Raw genomic sequence first — 18,580 nt, forward strand, 5'->3', positions numbered from 1 at the left:
TTGAGAAACAAGTCTTTATGGAGTTGCTAACTTTGTAAAAAGGAACCTGCTTTAAGGTTTTGGCTTGCTCGATGTCTTAATAATCTTCCCAAAGTGCTACCCAACGCAGCCACTGTTAGATCTGCTTTAACACTGGGGCTATCACCAGGTTTTTGGAATTCTCGTTGAAACCAGAGGCCTAGTCTTAATCTTGCCGAGGATGTTCTTTTCTGGTGCTGATGTTTTGATTTCCTCTTCCTCCTTCCCTCTCTCCTCCCTGTCCTCTTCCCCTGTCACTACCCTCTTCCTTTTCCCAGATTCCAGAGCTGCTGCTGGCGGATCGCACCCACGGGGAGATGATTCCTCATGAAGAGCCTGGATCCCCTACTGACATCAAATGTGACTTTCTGTTTATCAGACTAAAATCAGAGCCAGCCAGACAGTGAAACAGTCACCGTGGAGGGGGGACGGCGAAAAATGAAATCCAGCCAAGAGCGGAGCAACGAATGCCTGCCTCCCAAGAAGCGCGAGATCCCCGCCACCAGCCGGCCTTCTGAGGAGAAGGCCACGGTCCTGCCCAGCGACAACCACCGGGCGGAGGGCGTGGCATGGCTCCCCGGCACCCCTGGTGGCCGAGGCCACGGGGGCGGGAGGCACGGGCCGGCGGGGACTTCTGGGGAGCTTGGTTTACAACAGGGAATAGGTTTACACAAAGCGCTGTCCACGGGGCTGGACTACTCCCCGCCTGGCGCGCCCAGGTCTGTGCCGGCGACCACGACGCTGCCCTCGGCTTACCCTCCCCCGCAGTCAGGGACTCCGGTGTCCCCGGTGCAGTATGCTCACCTGCCGCACACTTTCCAGTTCATTGGGTCCTCCCAGTACAGCGGGCCCTACGCTGGGTTCATCCCTTCCCAGCTGATCTCCCCAACGGCCAGCCCCGTCACCAGTGCAGCGGCCTCTGCCGTGGCGGCCACCACTCCATCCCAGCGCTCCCAGCTGGAGGCCTATTCCACTCTGCTGGCCAACATGGGCAGTCTGAGCCAAGCCTCAGGACACAAGGCTGAGCCGCAGCAGCAGCACTTAGGCAGGACTCCGGGGCTCATCACCCCCGGGTCCCCACCACCCACCCAGCAGAACCAGTATGTCCACATTTCCAGCTCTCCACAGAACGCCGGGCGCGCGGCCTCTCCTCCAGCCATCCCCGTCCACCTCCACCCCCACCAGACGATGATCCCACACACACTCACCCTGGGGCCCTCCCCCCAGGTGGTAGTGCAATACACCGACTCTGGCAGCCACTTTGTTCCTCGGGAGGCCACCAAGAAAGCCGAGAGCAGCCGGCTGCAGCAGGCCATGCAGGCCAAGGAGATCTTGAACGGTGAGATGGAGAAGGGCCGGAGGTACGGGGCTCCCACCTCTTCCGACCTGGGCCTGGTGAAGGCGGGCAGCAAGTCAGTTCCTCACCCGTACGAGTCTAGGCACGTGGTCGTCCACCCAAGCCCCGCCGACTACAGCAGTCGGGACTCCTCGGGAGTCCGGGCCTCTGTGATGGTCCTGCCCAACAGCAACACACCCGCAGCCGACCTGGAAGTGCGGCAGGTCACGCACCGGGAGGCCTCCCCCTCCACCCTCAATGACAAAAGCGGCCTGCATTTAGGGAAGCCTGGGCACCGATCCTATGCCCTGTCACCCCAACAGGCTCTGGGCCCCGAAGGCGTGAAGGCCGCCGCCGTCGCCACGCTGTCACCCCACACGGTCATTCAGACCACACATAGCGCTTCGGAGCCACTCCCGGTTGGACTGCCAGCCACGGCCTTCTACGCGGGGACTCAGCCGCCTGTCATCGGCTACCTGAGCAGCCAGCAGCAGGCCATCACGTACGCCGGCAGCCTGCCCCAGCACCTGGTCATCCCCGGCACCCAGCCCCTGCTCATCCCGGTCGGCAGCGCCGACATGGAGGGGTCGGGAGCAGCCTCTGCGATCGTCACGTCGTCGCCCCAGTTTGCTGCAGTGCCTCACACGTTCGTCACCACCGCCCTTCCCAAGAGCGAGAACTTCAGCCCAGAGGCCCTGGTCACCCAGGCCGCCTACCCAGCCGTGGTGCAGGCCCAGATCCACCTGCCCGTGGTGCAGTCTGTGGCGTCCCCCGCCGCGGCCCCCCCCACGCTGCCCCCCTACTTCATGAAAGGCTCCATCATCCAGTTGGCCAATGGGGAGCTGAAGAAGGTGGAGGACTTGAAAACGGAAGACTTCATCCAGAGTGCAGAGATCAGCAACGACCTGAAGATCGACTCCAGCACTGTAGAGAGGATCGAGGACAGCCACCACCCAGGCGTCGCCGTGATACAGTTTGCCGTCGGGGAGCACCGAGCACAGGTAATGTTCACCCAGGTCGCACAGGTAGGGGGATGCCCCACCGCACCTGCCGCCTTCATCGTTTCCTGGCAAGATGAATTACTTCCAAGAGGCAGACCCGTCTATGCTGTGGGGAGGATTAAGGGTTTTCATTTATGTTTAGCTTTTAAACTCATAATCTTTCCCAAGCATATTCTCTAAGAGAAGCCCTAATGCCCCAAGGCATCTGCTGTTTGTAATGAGTTAACTTCTATGCGTCTAGAGTGGGTACCATCTAATCAGGTACTATCCTCTGGACAATTAAGAAAATCACCACTCCAGTTATTTTTTTGTTCTGTGGTTTTGATGAGGAGCCCTGATGGAGAAAAGCTGCAAGCCTTAAGGCCCTTCTAGTGGTCATTCTGCCCGTTTTTCTGTCAGGAAAAGACAGTGCTGGTCACATCGAGAACATTAGATGCCAGAGTCACCACATCCCATTCCAACATCCATGTTTTTAAATGTGGGTTTTATTATTATTATTCAGGTGGAGTGAGGCCAACAGATGAGGGCACAACTGCCATTGAAGAGATAGTCTGTTATACTCTGATCCCAAGAGGAGGAGGGGCGTGTCATGCCATGCAGGGCCACAGGGGAAGCGTCAGGGTCAGTCGGGGCAGAGGGAGCGAGGAGAGAACATGAAGGAGGCTGTATTGTGGTTTCCGTGGGAAGGAATGGGTGAGGCAGAATAAGTAGGCTTAGGATTGGCTGATTTGAGTAATTTCAGGGCTCTGGGACACGTGGGCAGTCCCTGGTTGTCTGGGACCTGGCCCTGAGATGATCAGGGCAGATGGACAGTGGCCCAGAGTGTGGGAGCCAATAGAGGAGGTGGTGGGTATGGGTGTTTGGATGAAGGACAGTCTCCCAGGGGAGTTGTCAGCTATCTCTGGGAATCAGCTAATCTTTGGGGAGGCAGTCCCTCCAGAGTCAGCAAGGCCCCAAGATGTCAAAGCATCAGATTATAGAAAATAAAAGGCATAATTAATATAATCCAAGAAGTCAGGGCTGTCCCAGGTATCTGCTGGGCTTGTGCTATATGGGAGCCCCAAGGGTCAGATGCAGCCCAGCTGTCATGTTAAAACACGGAACTATGATAACTCTCATAATTCCCATGGGCTCCTTCAGTTCCCTCTTCTCCAGTCTCTTAAATCGCCCAAACGCATGTATCCCACAGCTCATTTGTATGAAACAGCAATTTCACTGCCCGGGTTGCTCAGAGTCAGACAGGTTTGGCCCCCAGACTGGGAACTTCCCAGGATGTAGAGCCTCAGTCTCCCCGGGAATGTTCCCATCAAGGACTTTGACACACTCACATGTGACAGTGCCTCCTTCAAGTTTGAATTGAAAATGGCCATGGCATAGGTGATAGTTGGGACATTCAAAGAAAATAAAACAAACAAAAAAGATAAACTGGTTAATAGTTTGAATTGTTTTGAGTATATTTTAAAAAGATCAAGAGTGGTGGGGATGAGACCAGTTTTCCGAAGTGTTTTTCAGAACTGCTTGTGAATGACCGGATGTGGGATCCTGCACAGTGTCAGGGGGCCTGCATTGCCAAGAGCTCTTAGCCCCTAAGACTTTTGTTTTTTATGGTGAGATGTCACTGTGGGTTTACAGTCTTTGGTAAGGCCTAAGAAATATTTCTCAAAGTTCTGATTTAAAAAAAGAAAATTTAGGGCCAGCCCTGGTGGCCTAGTGGCTAAAATGGGTGCACTCCGTTTCAGTGGCCCAGGTTCAGTTCCCCGGCATGGACCTATACCACTCGTCTGTCAGTGGCCGTGCTGTGGTGGCAACCCACATACGGAGAAAACAAAAAGAAGAGGAAGATTGGCGATGGATGTTAGCTCAGGGCGAATCTTCGTAGCCAAAAAAAAAAAAAAAAAAAAAAAATTAGCAAAAATCAGAATTTTTTAAAAATGGCATCATTATTTAGAACTCACTACACATCCATAGTTGCTGCTCACTTCCACTTTCCTACAAGGATTAGGGGTGGGGACTAGTAGAAAGAGAATGAGTTATCTTTAGCAAAGCTGTCTTTTAACATACCCGAGGTGAAGCATGGGAAATAAACAAGAGCGAGAAGCAAATGTGTTTTTTCATGGTACTTTCAATCCTTAAAGCGTTATTGTGAACACAGGTAGGCATGGAAAGAGGCGTTATTTTGAAGTGCTACTGGTTCCTTACCAGCATGTCTTTCAACTTGAGAATAAAGAGCAGCTCTAGCTGTGGGCTGCATCTCGAAGGCCCTGGCAGCCTCCTAGGCGAGAGCTTCACAGGCCTCTTGAGGTTTCGGGTTGACCTGGCGGTTCTTAGAGAGGAAGCATCTCTGTGTGTTTTCCCGCGCTCCCCTCTGCGGAATGAACACTTAAATGATAGAGAAATTGGCTTCCACGTGAAGTCTCGTTTCCTTCCCGTAGCCAGACCTTAGTCTCTTTGTTGACAGCCAAGGTGCAAATTAGAAGGTAGAATATTTGTCACGGCCTGTTCGCAGGTCTGTCAGGGCGCCAGGTGTGGTCCTGCTGCATGCCGGGAAGGGCTTCTGCAGAGAAAGGCAGGAGGGCTGTGATCTGCTAAAAGAGGTGGCTTGGGTTTCAAGCTGCAGAGACGAAAGTACAAGGTCCCGACATGACCAATGATTTGTCACTTTACCGAGAAGCCTATCAGAAACAGGCTGACATCATCACAGCTAAAATACTCTAGCAGCTGTGTTTGCCACAAGTGACAGGATCAGAATCAGGAGAGAATCGGAGAGAGAAAGCACGAGGGGGAGAGGGGAAGGGAAAGAGACAACTAAGATCTGGATTTAATTTACGTTCTTGGGGCTGAGCGCTTCCCTCCCCCATCAGTGTCCCTCTGAGGGGTTTCCCCCCCCGCCTGAAGACTCAGTCCGTGTCTGCTCAGCTGGTTAGAAATCACTAACACTGCACCCACTGGGAGATTTAGAAATGTGCAAATTGTTTAACTGAATTAGCAAAATCACAGATTTGGTTGGGGAAGTTGTGGAAGAAGGGACGGTTTTCCACAGATGGCTTTATGACCCTAAGCATAAGTTCTACGTGGAAGGAGAACCACAGGGATGCTTGACCTCGTAAAACCCACCGTGGGCATCCCCGGGGAATGTAGCGTGGCGTGGTGGGGAGAAACCACAAGCCCGGGTTCTGGTCTGCCACGAGACAGGTCATTTTACCTCTGTGAGCTGCGGTTTCTCTCATCTCTAAAACGGGCAAATGATTCCTGGTACAAGATAGTATCTTGGGCCTCATCCGTTTCTGTAATCCTTCGCTTTTCTGCCTTGCAGAACAGCCCTCGTCAAATTTACTAGCATCGGCTGACCACAAACCAAAGGGGGCGTACAGCAAACCCTAGTGACCTCATGCTCACAATTAGCACATAGATGTAGTGGGAAGGAAAGCCATCCAGAATAGAACTGAAGGGCTTTTCATTTTGGTGATTATTTTAAGGAGCTGAATTTCTAATTATTATTGTGGAAAGACGCCTCCAGTGTTGTCTCGGCTGAAGCTCCAGACGAGGGCAGTGTAGGAGAAAAATACTTTCACGTATTTGTCAGCATCCCTGTGGCTTTGCAGAGTATTTCTTTGCACAGGCAGAGCATCCTTGCATCCCAGTTCCCCACCCCGGGGCTGTGGGAGGACAAAAGGGGAATTCCATGCATTCTCCGTTACCACTTTTTGCACCACGCGAAGCCTGTTTGTGGCCCCTCTTCGGTCTCCTTCCTCTTCTGGTGAAGGACAGGTAGCACATTCCACCCCAGGTAGGAGAGGTTCCTTGCTTCTTGTCACGCCTGCCTCTCAGCCTTGGTGATTCTGGCTGAGAGCCCCAACAGACAGCAGAACCGCTTCCCTTAGGCCTCACTGCCAAATATAATCCACTTAATATTCTCCAGGGTTGAGTCGGTAAGTCTGTGGCAAGTCCCAGAAAGGATCCCCGGGCAATAGCATCAATGTGGGAGCCAATGAGACTCAATAAGAGGATGGGACATCGTCTGCTCGGTGGGAAGCAGGTTGGCTGGTAGGAAAATATAGGATCTGGAGCGAAAAAGACCCAAGTCTGAGTGTACCCTCCACCCCTCTGTAGCACTGGGACCTTGTGCAAATGATTTACAAACTATTGCACAAGTAATTCATCGTGCACATTATGTCTAAGCTTTCCATTCTGCTTACGCAGTGGGAAGAATGAGAGTCGTCGTAAGAATTAAAGAAAATGTATTCACGGGAACCACACAATGTGTAGCACACAGTAGGCCCTCGACAATGTTAGTTGCCCTTCCCAGCTTCAACTTCGGTGACTTTGGCCCTGAGAAGAGAAAAGGTTAGCTTCAGAAAAATAAATAAAAGCCTCATGCTCTAAAAAGAGTTTATGAAAGGAGAGACAGCCTGGAAAAGTCTAGAAAGAAGGCTGAACGTTTCCAGTGAGCTCAATAAGCCATTTTTACCCTGCCTATATTCCTGTGGCTTGTTCCCCTGAATGGCCCAGGAGCACCCATCCTGCTGCTTCTATTAGGAAGGCTAAATGACCTCATGCCAGCCTGTGTGCGTATATATAAGCTGTGTTTGTCTGAGCGTGAGCTGGACTGGAGGGATGGATTGGTGGTCCAGCCCTCCACATCACTAGGAGGACAGATGCAGCAACGGGGGCTCCTGTGCCTCTCTTCTGCAGAGGCGAGCCCCCTGGGAGGGCCCCTGCCCAGGATGGCCCCACCTGCGGAGGCTTCAGCTCCCATCTGGCAACAATATTCTGTTCATGAGCAGCCTCCCCATCCATCTGTCTCATGCTCCCCAGGCGCAACTTTTCTGAAGAGTACACAAAATTTGCTCAGTAGAATTGTAGTAAATTTTATTTGTAAAGTGCTCTGGGGCGACCCTTCTCTTTGCTTCTTGCCTGACTGCCGAGCTCCATGTGTTATTAGGACTGGCTGTCGCTTCCCAGATCCTCCAGAGGTGACTGCTTCCCTTTACCTCCTTGGTGGCTGCTTAACATTCAGTGCCGTTTTCTGCTCCCCACCGCCCTGGTGTGTGTGTGTGCGTGTGTGTGCCCGCACGCACGCTCTTGCAGCGAGCTATCATGATGTGCTTACTGCACGTCTACTGATGGCTTTTCTTTCATTCCACTATTTTTTAATTTGACTGCTGTGTTCTGTGAGTCATCAGTGGCAGCATTATGCATTTAATGGATTAGCTGATGCCTAAAAATAGCCAGAGCTCTCATGCAAGCAGCGTATAAGCCCGTGCAGTCCCTTAGCAGCCAAGACGGACCGACTTGCCAACATTTCCCATTCGGGGTTTGGTGGAAGTGAATCCTAAAGTATCAAAAAATAGAGAGTGACTGCCCTGTGTGCAAATCTTGGCCTGCAGTCCCCTCGTTGGCGATAATCCTCCTCTCCGTTCTAATGCCGGAAAGGCTCCAGCGGAGAAGCCCTATCAACCACATTGTGTGTGTGTGTGTGTGTGTGTGTGTGTGCGCGCGCGCGCGTGCCCTTTCACAAAGAAAAAGAACAAAGCTCTCCTTTAGCCCATGTGTGATATAAGTGCCCCCAACTAGGTGATCTCACGCGTATTACTGAAGCAGATGCTCTCAGACCATTGTTGTTTGTAGCTTTTTTTTTTTAATTAATAGACTTTATTGTTGAAAGTAGTTTTAGGGTCAGACCGGCTTCTTTCACCTGACAATATGCATTTAAGGTCTCTCCATGTCATTTTGTGGTTTGATAGCTCGTTCTTTTTTTCTGTGTGTGTGAGGAAGATCAGCCCTGACAGCTCGTTTCTTTTTAACACGGAATAGTATGTTGTTGTTCTTTAAGGCACACCTTTCAAGACCCCGAGGGAGAAGGGCAAGTGGTGTAGAATCTATAGCCGGAGAGCCGCCCCGTCACTGGGCGAGTAGGGTCCTATTGGGGCCTCCCCACCACGGAGGCTCTGGGAGCCATGCCATTTGTGAGGAGAACCCGGCTCGTCATTGGGGATTAGTGTTTGGAGGCGTCTCTGCGCTAGGGTTTTACTAAACAACCCCAAAACGCTTCCACCAAAGACTGAGTCAGGCTTAGCATTAACATGATTAAATGTTTTAAATAGAACACTCACAGATAGTCTTACACTCAGCTGAAGAGTTGTGACTGTTTTCATTAATGATTTTTAAACACTGAAGTAAATGCGTCTCTTGCCGGCCGCTTAATCATTGCTCCAGGGTTTCCTGATTTTCTTGATATTGAGAACATAGTCATGCAAACTCGCCCTCCAGGAGGACAGATTGGCTTTCTCTACAGGTAAAACAGGATCAAGAATTTCACTTGCAGATAGAGTTAGCAATTCCTAAGTTAATAATTTCACTAAAAACAAGACATATTCGCTGAAACTCAGCTTCTAAGAGATGTCATTGCTCCTGGATATAGGCAGAATTTGTACATTTGGGATAGTATCAAGTAAAAATGTTTTGTAAAACAGATGCCCTTCACATTTGTGAAAACAGGGATTCTTGTGAAGGGAAAGGGAGACAAATTTAAACAACAGACGTTTTGTTGTCTTTATATCTTGTTTTTGGTGATATGTACATATGTGTGTGTATCTAGACATAGCACCAATCTAAGATTGAAATACACAACCAAACAGCATAAATATGTGGATATGCACGCAGTGTTTAGATACAGTAGTTATTGACTAAGTAGTTAAAGGAATTTTACTGAACTTACACACAGAAGAGCTGAGAAGGATCTTAAAAGCCTGTCATTAGCCAGACCAGGAAGGTGACATTGAATAAATATTTATCAGCCCAGAAGTGAGGATGTGTTGCCTCCTTGTGTTGGTTCCTCCATCCCGAATGGAAGTTGGAGGTGATCATTTTAAAGGAGTTGGTGTCGGGGAGCTGGAGACAGGGAGAAGGAGGCAGATTTCTCACAGGAGCAGTGGTGAGCGAATGGGTGTGCCTACAGCAGGAGGAGGAGGATGGGAGACGCTGGGGGAGGATGAGAGGTGATCCGCGCCTAAAAAGGAGAGGTATTGGCTACAAGACATCCAGAGAAGACGGACAGAGGGGCCTCAAGCTGACATAAGGACAAAGGCTATTCATGCTCGCATTTCATTCTACAGGTTGCTTCCAGTGTTTGGAAAAGGATGTATTTATGGGATGAAAAACTGGGCTCTGTCGAGCTGCCGGGAGTTATGTAACATGCTTTGGTTTTATATGGTACTGCCCCATGAATGTATTTCCATTGGGGTTTAATCAGAGATCGTTTGAACCCCGACAAGATCATAAAATGAATTAATGATTATTAGCACAGCTGAAAGAGCAGCAGGGAGCCTCAAGAGTGGAGAGAAAGGAAGTGGAGAATGATTCAATGAAATCACGATGAGCTCAGCTCAGGAACGCTGACAGGAGCGCTGAGGGAGACGGCTGTGGCTCAGCCAAGAAGGCTGTCTGTTAGGGGGTGAGCCAGACCCAGGAAGGTGCTGCTCCTCTCCCTGGGGGGGCACTTTAACCCCGGGCTAGTCCTGGCGGGTGAAAAGAAACAGGACCGGCAGAGCCTCTCCAGTGTCTAAACAGTGACCTCTGCTGGCCCGTTGTGCTATTGCGGTGTTTACCTATGGGAGGCAAACCCGGAGCTAGTTCTTTTAGATTTTTGCTGAGCTAGGAAGTATTTTACACTCTGGAGAGAGAACAATAAGCAAAACAGGCAGTATCTCAGCCGTCATGGAGCGTTCAGTCTTGTGGGAGTTTGGGGGAAGAGGTGAAGCAGACAAATATGTCAGTAAGTGAAAAAATAATGCATCGAAAGATCTTAAGTGCTATGGGAACAAATAAAGCAGCCTAGAGAGGATAAGGCCCTGTGGATTCAGGGTCATTATGTTAAATAGAGTGGTCAGGGAGGCTCGCTCTGAGGAGGGGAATGAGGGGTAAAAAGGACTCCAAATGGAGAGAAGGGCAGATGCACAGACCCGGAGGTGCAAGTGTCTTTGGAGTTAAGGGGGCAAAGGACTGGTGTCACTACAGTGCAGTGAGTGGGGGGTGGGTTGCAGACCACGTCGGGCTTGCTCATGCGGCTTTGTTGAAACCCAGTGAGAAGCTGGGTTGGCTAGGACAGTGGCAGTGAGAAATGGTCTCATTCTAGATATATTTGGAAGAGAGAACCAATAGGCTTTGCTTGGGATTTGGTTATGTGTGCTTTGAGAGAAAAAGCAGAGTAAAGTATGACTCCCAGGCCCTTGACCTGAGCCACTGAAAGAATGGGGATGCTATTCATGGAGACAGGGAAGAACATAGGGGGCGCCAGTGGGCAGGGGCATGTCAGGAGGTCTGTTTTGGACACGTTAAGTTTGAGTTGCTAGTAGACATCCAAGTGGGCATCACCAGATAACACAGTTGCTAGTGTCCAGATACACCCTTGTGAAGCTCCTTGTTTTGTGTGCATGTTCTGTCTCCCTGTTGAAGGCAAGAAATAGGTCTTAAAAGTTAGGTGCTTTTCTAAGGTTCCTTACACTTAGCAGGTGCTCAGTGTTATGTGTTGAACTTTATTAAAACTGCAAAACCTTGAGGATGAACACTTGATCTATATTTTGAAGCTCTCGGGACCATAGGGAAGACCCACATGGGTCTCGAATTCAAGGAATTCACAGACTCATTGTTCTGGTTTAAAGTAAATTCATGTCACAAAAACCCACCATCTCTGTTTCATGTCCAAAACAGTACCCATTGGCATTGACAGCATATTTTGAGGTAAATAATGCTCCTTTCCAAGGGAATTTCAAACAGACAGACCTAACCATGTGTATTCTCACTGAAAAAAGTCCCTTGGTATGATTTCTCCATTAACTGTTAATGATCAGTTAACCTTTAAAAATGTTTATGTCCTGGAGCTGGCCCGGTGGCTTAGTGGTTAAGTTTGCACGCTCTGCTTCGGTGGCCCGGAGTTTGTGGGTTTGGATCCCAGATGCAGACCTACACACTGCTCATCAAGCCATGCTGTGGCAGCATCCCACATACAAAATAGAGGAAGATGGGCACGGATGTTAGCTCAGGGCTAATCTTGTTCAGCAAAAAGAGGAAGATTGGCAACGGATGTTAGCTCAGGGCCAATCATGCTCACCAAAAAAAAAAAAAAAAAGAATGTTTATGTTCTTCTGACAAACCTAATTATGAAATAAAAATAGATTTGTTATGAATTCTTCAGTGTGCTTATTTGAGATGTGTGCAATGAGAATTTAACTTTCACCGTAGAAAGGGGAAAAACTTAGTTTAGTTCACATATATGCAGACCAAAAGAAGAGTGCATTATCTAGTTCAGGCTTCATAATTAAGGAAGAGAAAAATATTAGTGAAAATAAATATTAGCAAGGATAAATAGTGGGGAGAAAAATATCATTTGACCTGAGCTGTCCAGTTCACTGCTTACAACAGTCAGATTATCTGAATAATCTTTTGCTCCTAATCTGCTTGGACCTGGCTGAGGATGTGTGCTGTGGCATCTTTTCCTGGGATGGCAGAGCTCCTTTGGGAGGAGACAGAGCCAGAATTTAGGAAGAAGGGACCAAAAGCAAGCCTTTGAAGTGGTGGAGAAAATTTTCCCAAACCTATCCAGGTTAAAATGAATTCCATTATCATCACCTCTTTTTAGTGCACAGCTCAAATGTTCTTCTCTCCCCTTGTCATTTTTCTTTCATGAATTTTTAGGGTGGCTGTTCAGGCCCTAGACCACCTCACAGCGTTTAATTCTAAGACTTGTATTTGGAGTTTTGAGATGAGGGAGTAATGAAGGGCTTTCAAAATTCCCCAAAACATTATGGTGTATATAATGGGAAGCAAATGTATCTACATCATAGCTTTTGAATAATCAATAATGTTACCTGTTATAAAGGCCTTGAAGACATTCCTTCTTTTTCTTTTTTTTTTTTCTTTTTTATTAACACAGCAGAATGTGTTTTGTTTTTGTTTTTTTCTTGTGAGGAAGATTGGCCCTGAGCTAACATCTGTGCCCATCTTCCTCTATTTTGTATGTGGGACACCGCCACAGCATGGCTTGATGAGTGGTGTGTAGGTCTGCAAGACATTCCTTCTTAATGAGTCTGCAGATACTTGGTAAATGTGAAAGTCTTCCATTAGATTTGTCTATGAGTACACAGATGTTACTTTCAGAACATGAAATATTGGCTGCTCTGAGGAGTGTGTATAATGTGGCTCACACACCAAGAATCTGTCTGTCAGTAGGTGTTGTGCTATCTGTCAGCAAGGAGACAGACTCTGTCCAAGAGTAAGGAATCATTTAGGAACATACAGAGCCAAAGAAAGAAGCCAGTGTGTTTGGAAATAGGATTGCTGGTATTATGAACATCACACCACCTCTGACTGGTGTGCGGCATGGGCAATCAAACAGTGAGTCTGGTAGAGAGTCTTATGACATATGTACACTTGAGAACTTTGTTTTTATGACTTGTAAATGCAGCTAGACAATCCCCATTGAAGTAGGATTTGTTCCTTCTGCTTAGCATATAATGTGAATGGCTCTAAGATGTTTGGGACAGGATTTATGGAGCCAGCTCCAGGTTGCTACTCCCACTTGGAACTCAGTGGGCATCCTCATCTGATACTGTAACTTGTAAGTATATTTGTACATATAATGCAAATATATATGTGTGTGTGATATAAATGTAGTTCTGTAATTGAATATCAGCTTCATCACACACTTCTATAGGGAGACTAGAATTGTATGAGTAGAGGTAAGGCAGACAGTATTTCACAATTTCCCATACCGTGAAATGTCTGTGACCTCATGCCATTGTATCCTATTTATTTCAAGTAACATTCACCACTGTTGGGGATAGTGGGAATGTTAAGTTCATCTCTTTTGGTGGTATTACAATATCTTTCTTCACAGGGACAGAGGTCAGGAGCCTTGGAAAAAGAAAATGGGTTTTGGGGCCAAAGAGACTGGGATTAAATCCCAATTCCATCAGTTTATAGCTATGATGTTAAACAAGTGATTTAATCTCTCTGAGACTGTAATGCCTTATTTGTAAAATTGGAACAACAGTGCTTTTTTCACTAGTATATTGTGAGCATTAAACAAAATACTTTTTGTAAAGTCTGTACCTGAATGTTTGACAGATAGTAAGCACTGAAAAAATTTTTGCTTTCTTTACGTTATTAAAATAGTCCAACACAATGAAGTTTTCCCCAGATAATATGCACATTTATATGGGTTCGTGCTCACCCACAATATAGTAATAGGCTTCCAATAAGTTCACTCTAGTTTTTCCTTCTAAAAACATGTCTTCTATGAATTAAATCAAGTGTATCATTCAAGTAGTGTGTCTAGAACTAGATCAATCATAATTATCAAAAAAAGATAAAGTAGGTTAAATAGAAAAGCCACAATCCATGTAAATTACATGGAGATTTACTGCTTTTTAAGTTTGGGGGGTATTTTAATTAGTTATGTGTTTGTGTATGTATGCCTGTGTATAAAATTCAACAAAACATTTTTATTATTATTGTAAATAGTCAATATTATTTTGATTTACCCACAATCTATCATTTTTGTTGTTCTTCATTCCTTTGTGCATCTACAAACTTCTATCTAGATTCATTTTTTCTCTAACTAAAGAATACTCTTTAGTATTTTCTTTAGTGAAGATCTGTTGGTGGTGAATTCTCTTAATTACTGTCAGAAAAATGTCTTTATTTTGTCTTCATGAAGGATCTTTTTTCTTGATATAGAATTCTTGGTTGGCAGTTCTTTTTCTTTAGTACTTTAGAGATAATCCATTGTCTTCTGTCTTCCATTATTTTTATTGAGAAGTCAACTATGAATTTAATTGTTGCTTATTTGGATGTATCTTTTGGTCTGGAGGCTTTTAAGATTTTTTTTTTTTTTGCTGTCTTTGGCTTACAGCGGTTAAGTTATGACTTGCTGAGGTCAGAATTTCTTTTGATTTTTCCTGCTTGTGGCTTAGGCCTTCTTGAATCTGTGGCTTCCGAGTCTTACCAGTTTCAAAAAATTCTTAGCCATTATCGCCTCAAGTATTACTTGTGCCCTAAGGTCTCTCTCTCATCCTTGTAGGATTCAAATTATATGTCTGTTAGATCTTCTCGATGTGTCTTCTGTGTCTCTAACCTCTCTTCTGTATTAGCCATCCTTTTGTCTCTGTGTTTCATTCTGTATAGTTTCTCCTAAAGCTCTATTTAAAGAATCCAGTTCACTAATTCTCTCTTCAACCACGTTTATTCTGTAAGAAAATCCATTGCACTCTTGATTTTAGTAGATGTATTTTTTTTTCATTCTAAAATTTCCATGGATCTTTTAAAAATAGATTCTAATTCTCTACCAAAATCCTCAAGCTTGTCTTTAATCTCCTTAAATATTGTCAACATAGTCATTTTAACGTCTATATCTGATGGCTGCATATCAGAAGCCTCTGTGGGTCTGTTTCTATTATCTGTTGCTTCTACTGGTTTTTATTCATGTCATCTGATCTGCCCATGGACCTCTTCCCCCTTTGTTAATTAAATGTCTTTTATTTGAAAAATTGTGGAAATAATTCAAGACCTTAATCCAATTTTAGGGACTAAGATGATTAAAATCTGAGCTTCAGACCTTGAGAGGGCCTCTCTGCTTCTGGTTCACCTTACTTCGAGAGTACAGTGCTTTGAGGTCACAGCCCAAAAGAGTGAGGTTCACCAGAGAGCATCCTCCCTTGGTGTACCCCGAATTCCATTCCCTGCTCACCCCCTGTGCTCTTGAGATTACCAAAAGCCCACCTGGTTTCACAGCTGCTCCACTTTGGAATGTGCAAATGCCCTTGGGGGAAATAGCCGCACACACCAGGTTCAAATCTCTGGGCCATCACCCTTTCCTGATCGTTGACCCCATGCTTTTCTACTATTTTATTTTCTGTCTCGTGCCATAAGAAATATTTTTTTACATTTTGTCCAGAGTTTTTGTTTGCTTTTTGTTCAGAGTATTTAGTTGTCCTCAGCAAGAGGGTTGGCCCAAATTACCTAGTCTACTACTTCTAGAAAAGCCATTGAAAATTGACTTTTTAAAATTACTTCATTGTTTTCTTTTTCTTTTTTCATATAGCATAAAGTTGAAGAAATTAAATTTCTATGAAAATTAAACTGTTAAAACCTTAAGCGCATTTCAACCTAATGGCATCGTAAGACTTTTACTGGGCAGTTTGCACATCCTTAGACACACTATCTCCTTGCCTTTGTTCACATACTCCCACCTCCAGGAATGTCTTTTCCTTGTAACCACACCTCTACTCAACCCCTGTTATTTTTTAAAATTCAGCACAGTGTATACTCACCTGAGATGACTTCCTTACTCACCTCTTCTCCCAACTGGTCTATGCCTTTCCTCTGCCCTCCAACAACTTAATACTATGCAAGGTATTATAACCCCACTCATCACATTGATTGGCAGTTATTGTTTGTATGCCTCTTTTGCCCACTTGAGTGTGAACTCCTTTGGGGCCAGGACTATCTTTTTCAATTTATTTCCTTAGCACAGTGCATGGCACATAGCAGCATGGAGAAAATGGCAGCTCATTGAAAGGATTACTGGGCTTCCACTGCTTTCGATATTTGTTTTTCAAACAAATGCAGAGACTGATTTGAGGACCTGGGGCTTGACCTCGAGATGGACCAAGTGCTTGAGCTCTCTATGTCCATTTCACCCTCTCTCCCTCAAACCTCTCCAAATCCTGCCTATCCTTCAGGGTCCTGGGATAGCCCTCCCTGCTTATCTAGCCTTCACTGATTCTGCTCCCCCTAAATTCCTAAAGTACACATTTATTTATCCAATAAATATTTAGTAAGCTTCAGCCATGTGCCTGGTACCCTTTTAGGGGGCAGGGCCTGCCTCTGGAGCTCACATACAGGCCAACTCTGATCCATAGTTTTCCCTGTCATCCATGAGAATAGCATTTGCCCAGGGAGCTAATAAAGCACAAGACCATATCTTGGACTTGAGTTCCCCATGGAGCCTAACTCAGTGCTGAACGTTAAGTAGATGTTCCTTGGGGGTCGATTGACTTGTTTTAACGGAGGCCAGCTATATAGCTGGTACTCAGTGAAATGATATTTTGAATACTGAATGGACTTTTACTGGCTTCTACCCAACATCTATAAATGGTAAGTACAGGGACAGCAGAAAATTAAGAGCCTCATTTGTGATTTGTGTGCATTGGTGCAGGAGGTTTGTGTAATTAAGTCTTATTTTTTTCCATTCAGCTTGTATGTGTGCTTGTGTGCGTGCGTGTGCGTGCGTGTGTGTGTGTGTGTATGAAATAAAACAAGAATAAATGACTTCATTTGTTTCCTTCCTTTTTCCTCTCTCTGTCTCTCACTGTTCCCACAGGTCAGCGTGGAAGTTTTGGTAGAGTATCCTTTTTTTGTGTTTGGACAGGGCTGGTCATCCTGCTGTCCAGAGAGAACCAGCCAGCTCTTTGATCTGCCGTGTTCCAAACTCTCCGTTGGGGACGTCTGCATCTCGCTTACCCTCAAGAACCTGAAGAACGGCTCTGTTAAAAAGGGCCAGCCCGTGGATCCCGCCAGTGTCCTGCTGAAGCACGCAAAGACCGACAGCCTCACGGGCAGTAGACACAGGTATGCCGAGCAGGAAAACGGAATCAATCAGGGAAGTGCCCAGATGCTCTCCGAGAATGGTGAACTGAAGTTTCCGGAAAAAATAGGATTGCCTGCAGCGCCCTTGCTCACCAAAATAGAACCCAGCAAGCCCGCAGCAACGAGGAAGAGGAGGTGGTCGGCGCCGGAGACCCGCAAACTGGAGAAATCAGAAGACGAGCCACCTTTGACTCTTCCTAAGCCTTCTCTAATTCCTCAGGAGGTTAAGATTTGCATTGAAGGCCGGTCTAATGTAGGCAAGTAGAGGCAGTGTGAGGAAAGGAAAGTCGGCTCCTTCTTACCATTTGTATCCAGATTACTGTACTGTAGGCTACATAACACAGTATTTACATGTTATCCTCTTACTTTAGGTTTCTGTTATAACCTTGTCATTAGAGTTACAGCTGATGTTGCCAGGAGACTGGTGCATATGCTTTTTCCTTGAGGGTCTGTCAGTGAGTGGGCAGGCGGGGGGCCAGGGCAGGGCCAGTCCAGGCTCTGGGCATCCTGGTAGAAATGAATGTGGCTGCACAGCGCCTGCCTTTTCCAGCACAGAAGCATCCACTGGGCGCTGACTTCCGCTGGTTTCATGAGGAAGTTCTTTGGGAAGAGCACTGCAGGGGGTGTGTGCGTGCGTGCTTGTGTGCGTGCGTGTCAGGGTGCACGAATGCTGCATTGAGTGAGGGTCTCTTTCTCTCTGCCTCCCTCTGTCTCACTCTCTTGCTCTCAGCACGGGATTGGAGGTCCAGAGGAATGTCCTCATGGACGCATGCAAAATAAACATCAGGAACCCAGCTTCAGAGCATCCTAGAGAGGCATCAGACAGCAGATGGAAAGACAGTGTAAAAGAACTGCCCTAACAGTGTAAAAGAACATTTTTTTCCAACATATTTTACAATAAAAGCAACTTTTATTCATATAGATACATATTTCCCCCTATGGGGCCTGACTGCACTGATATTTTTTTTTAAAGAGCAACTACCACACGTGGGATTTCGTTTCTGCTTTACTAGTGCAGTGATGTCTCCAGGGTGTCGTGGTGGGCAGCGCAGCCCCTGAGTACATCCCTCCTGGGGGGGGTGATGGGCAGCGGGGGTAGGTGAGAGTGAACACCCACTCTGGTTTCTGTGCAGTGTTAGGAAAACCAATCGGGTTATATCGCATTGACTTCGCTCCCAAGAGGTAGACGCAAACTGCCCTTCAGAGAGAGCAGCGGAAACTCTTTGCATTGGGTTTGCAAATCTTTTGTCTTTTAACTCTAGTACTGTTTATAGTTCATGACTATGGACAACTCGGGTGCCACTTTTTTCAGATTCCAGTGTGACGTGAGGAATTAGATTTTGAAGATGAGCATAGATATTACTATCTCTAAGCACTTAAAATGCTGTTCACACTTTATTACCAAGCATCTTGGTCTATCATTCAACAAGTACTGTATCTCACTTTAAACTCTTTGGGAAGAAAAACAAAAGTAAGTTGCTTTCTTTTTTCAACACTGTAACTACATTTCAGCTCTGCAGAGTTTCTCAAGAGCAAGATATTGAAAGTTTCCATGTGGTTTAAAGGGATGAATGTGAAT

General features: G+C 46.4%; 1 protein-coding gene across 14 annotated transcripts in view; it reads left to right on the top strand.

Moving 5' to 3' along the window:
* The window catches only part of ATXN1 (ataxin 1), a 381,747-nt gene extending 363,672 nt beyond the window's left edge, over window positions 1-18,075 (top strand). For all 14 annotated transcript variants that reach the window (XM_058555208.1, XM_058555206.1, XM_058555204.1 and 11 more), the window contains 2 exons: window positions 297-2,355; window positions 16,736-18,075. In XM_058555208.1, coding sequence (XP_058411191.1) covers window positions 457-2,355; window positions 16,736-17,266 — 2,430 coding nt within the window. In that variant the 5' untranslated portion in view covers window positions 297-456 and the 3' untranslated portion in view covers window positions 17,267-18,075. The remainder of the gene's footprint in view (window positions 1-296; window positions 2,356-16,735) is intronic.
* The last annotated feature ends 505 nt before the right edge of the window (window positions 18,076-18,580 follow it).

Source organism: Diceros bicornis, chromosome 14 (assembly GCF_020826845.1).
Source record: "Diceros bicornis minor isolate mBicDic1 chromosome 14, mDicBic1.mat.cur, whole genome shotgun sequence".
Taxonomy (NCBI): Eukaryota; Metazoa; Chordata; class Mammalia; order Perissodactyla; family Rhinocerotidae; genus Diceros; species Diceros bicornis.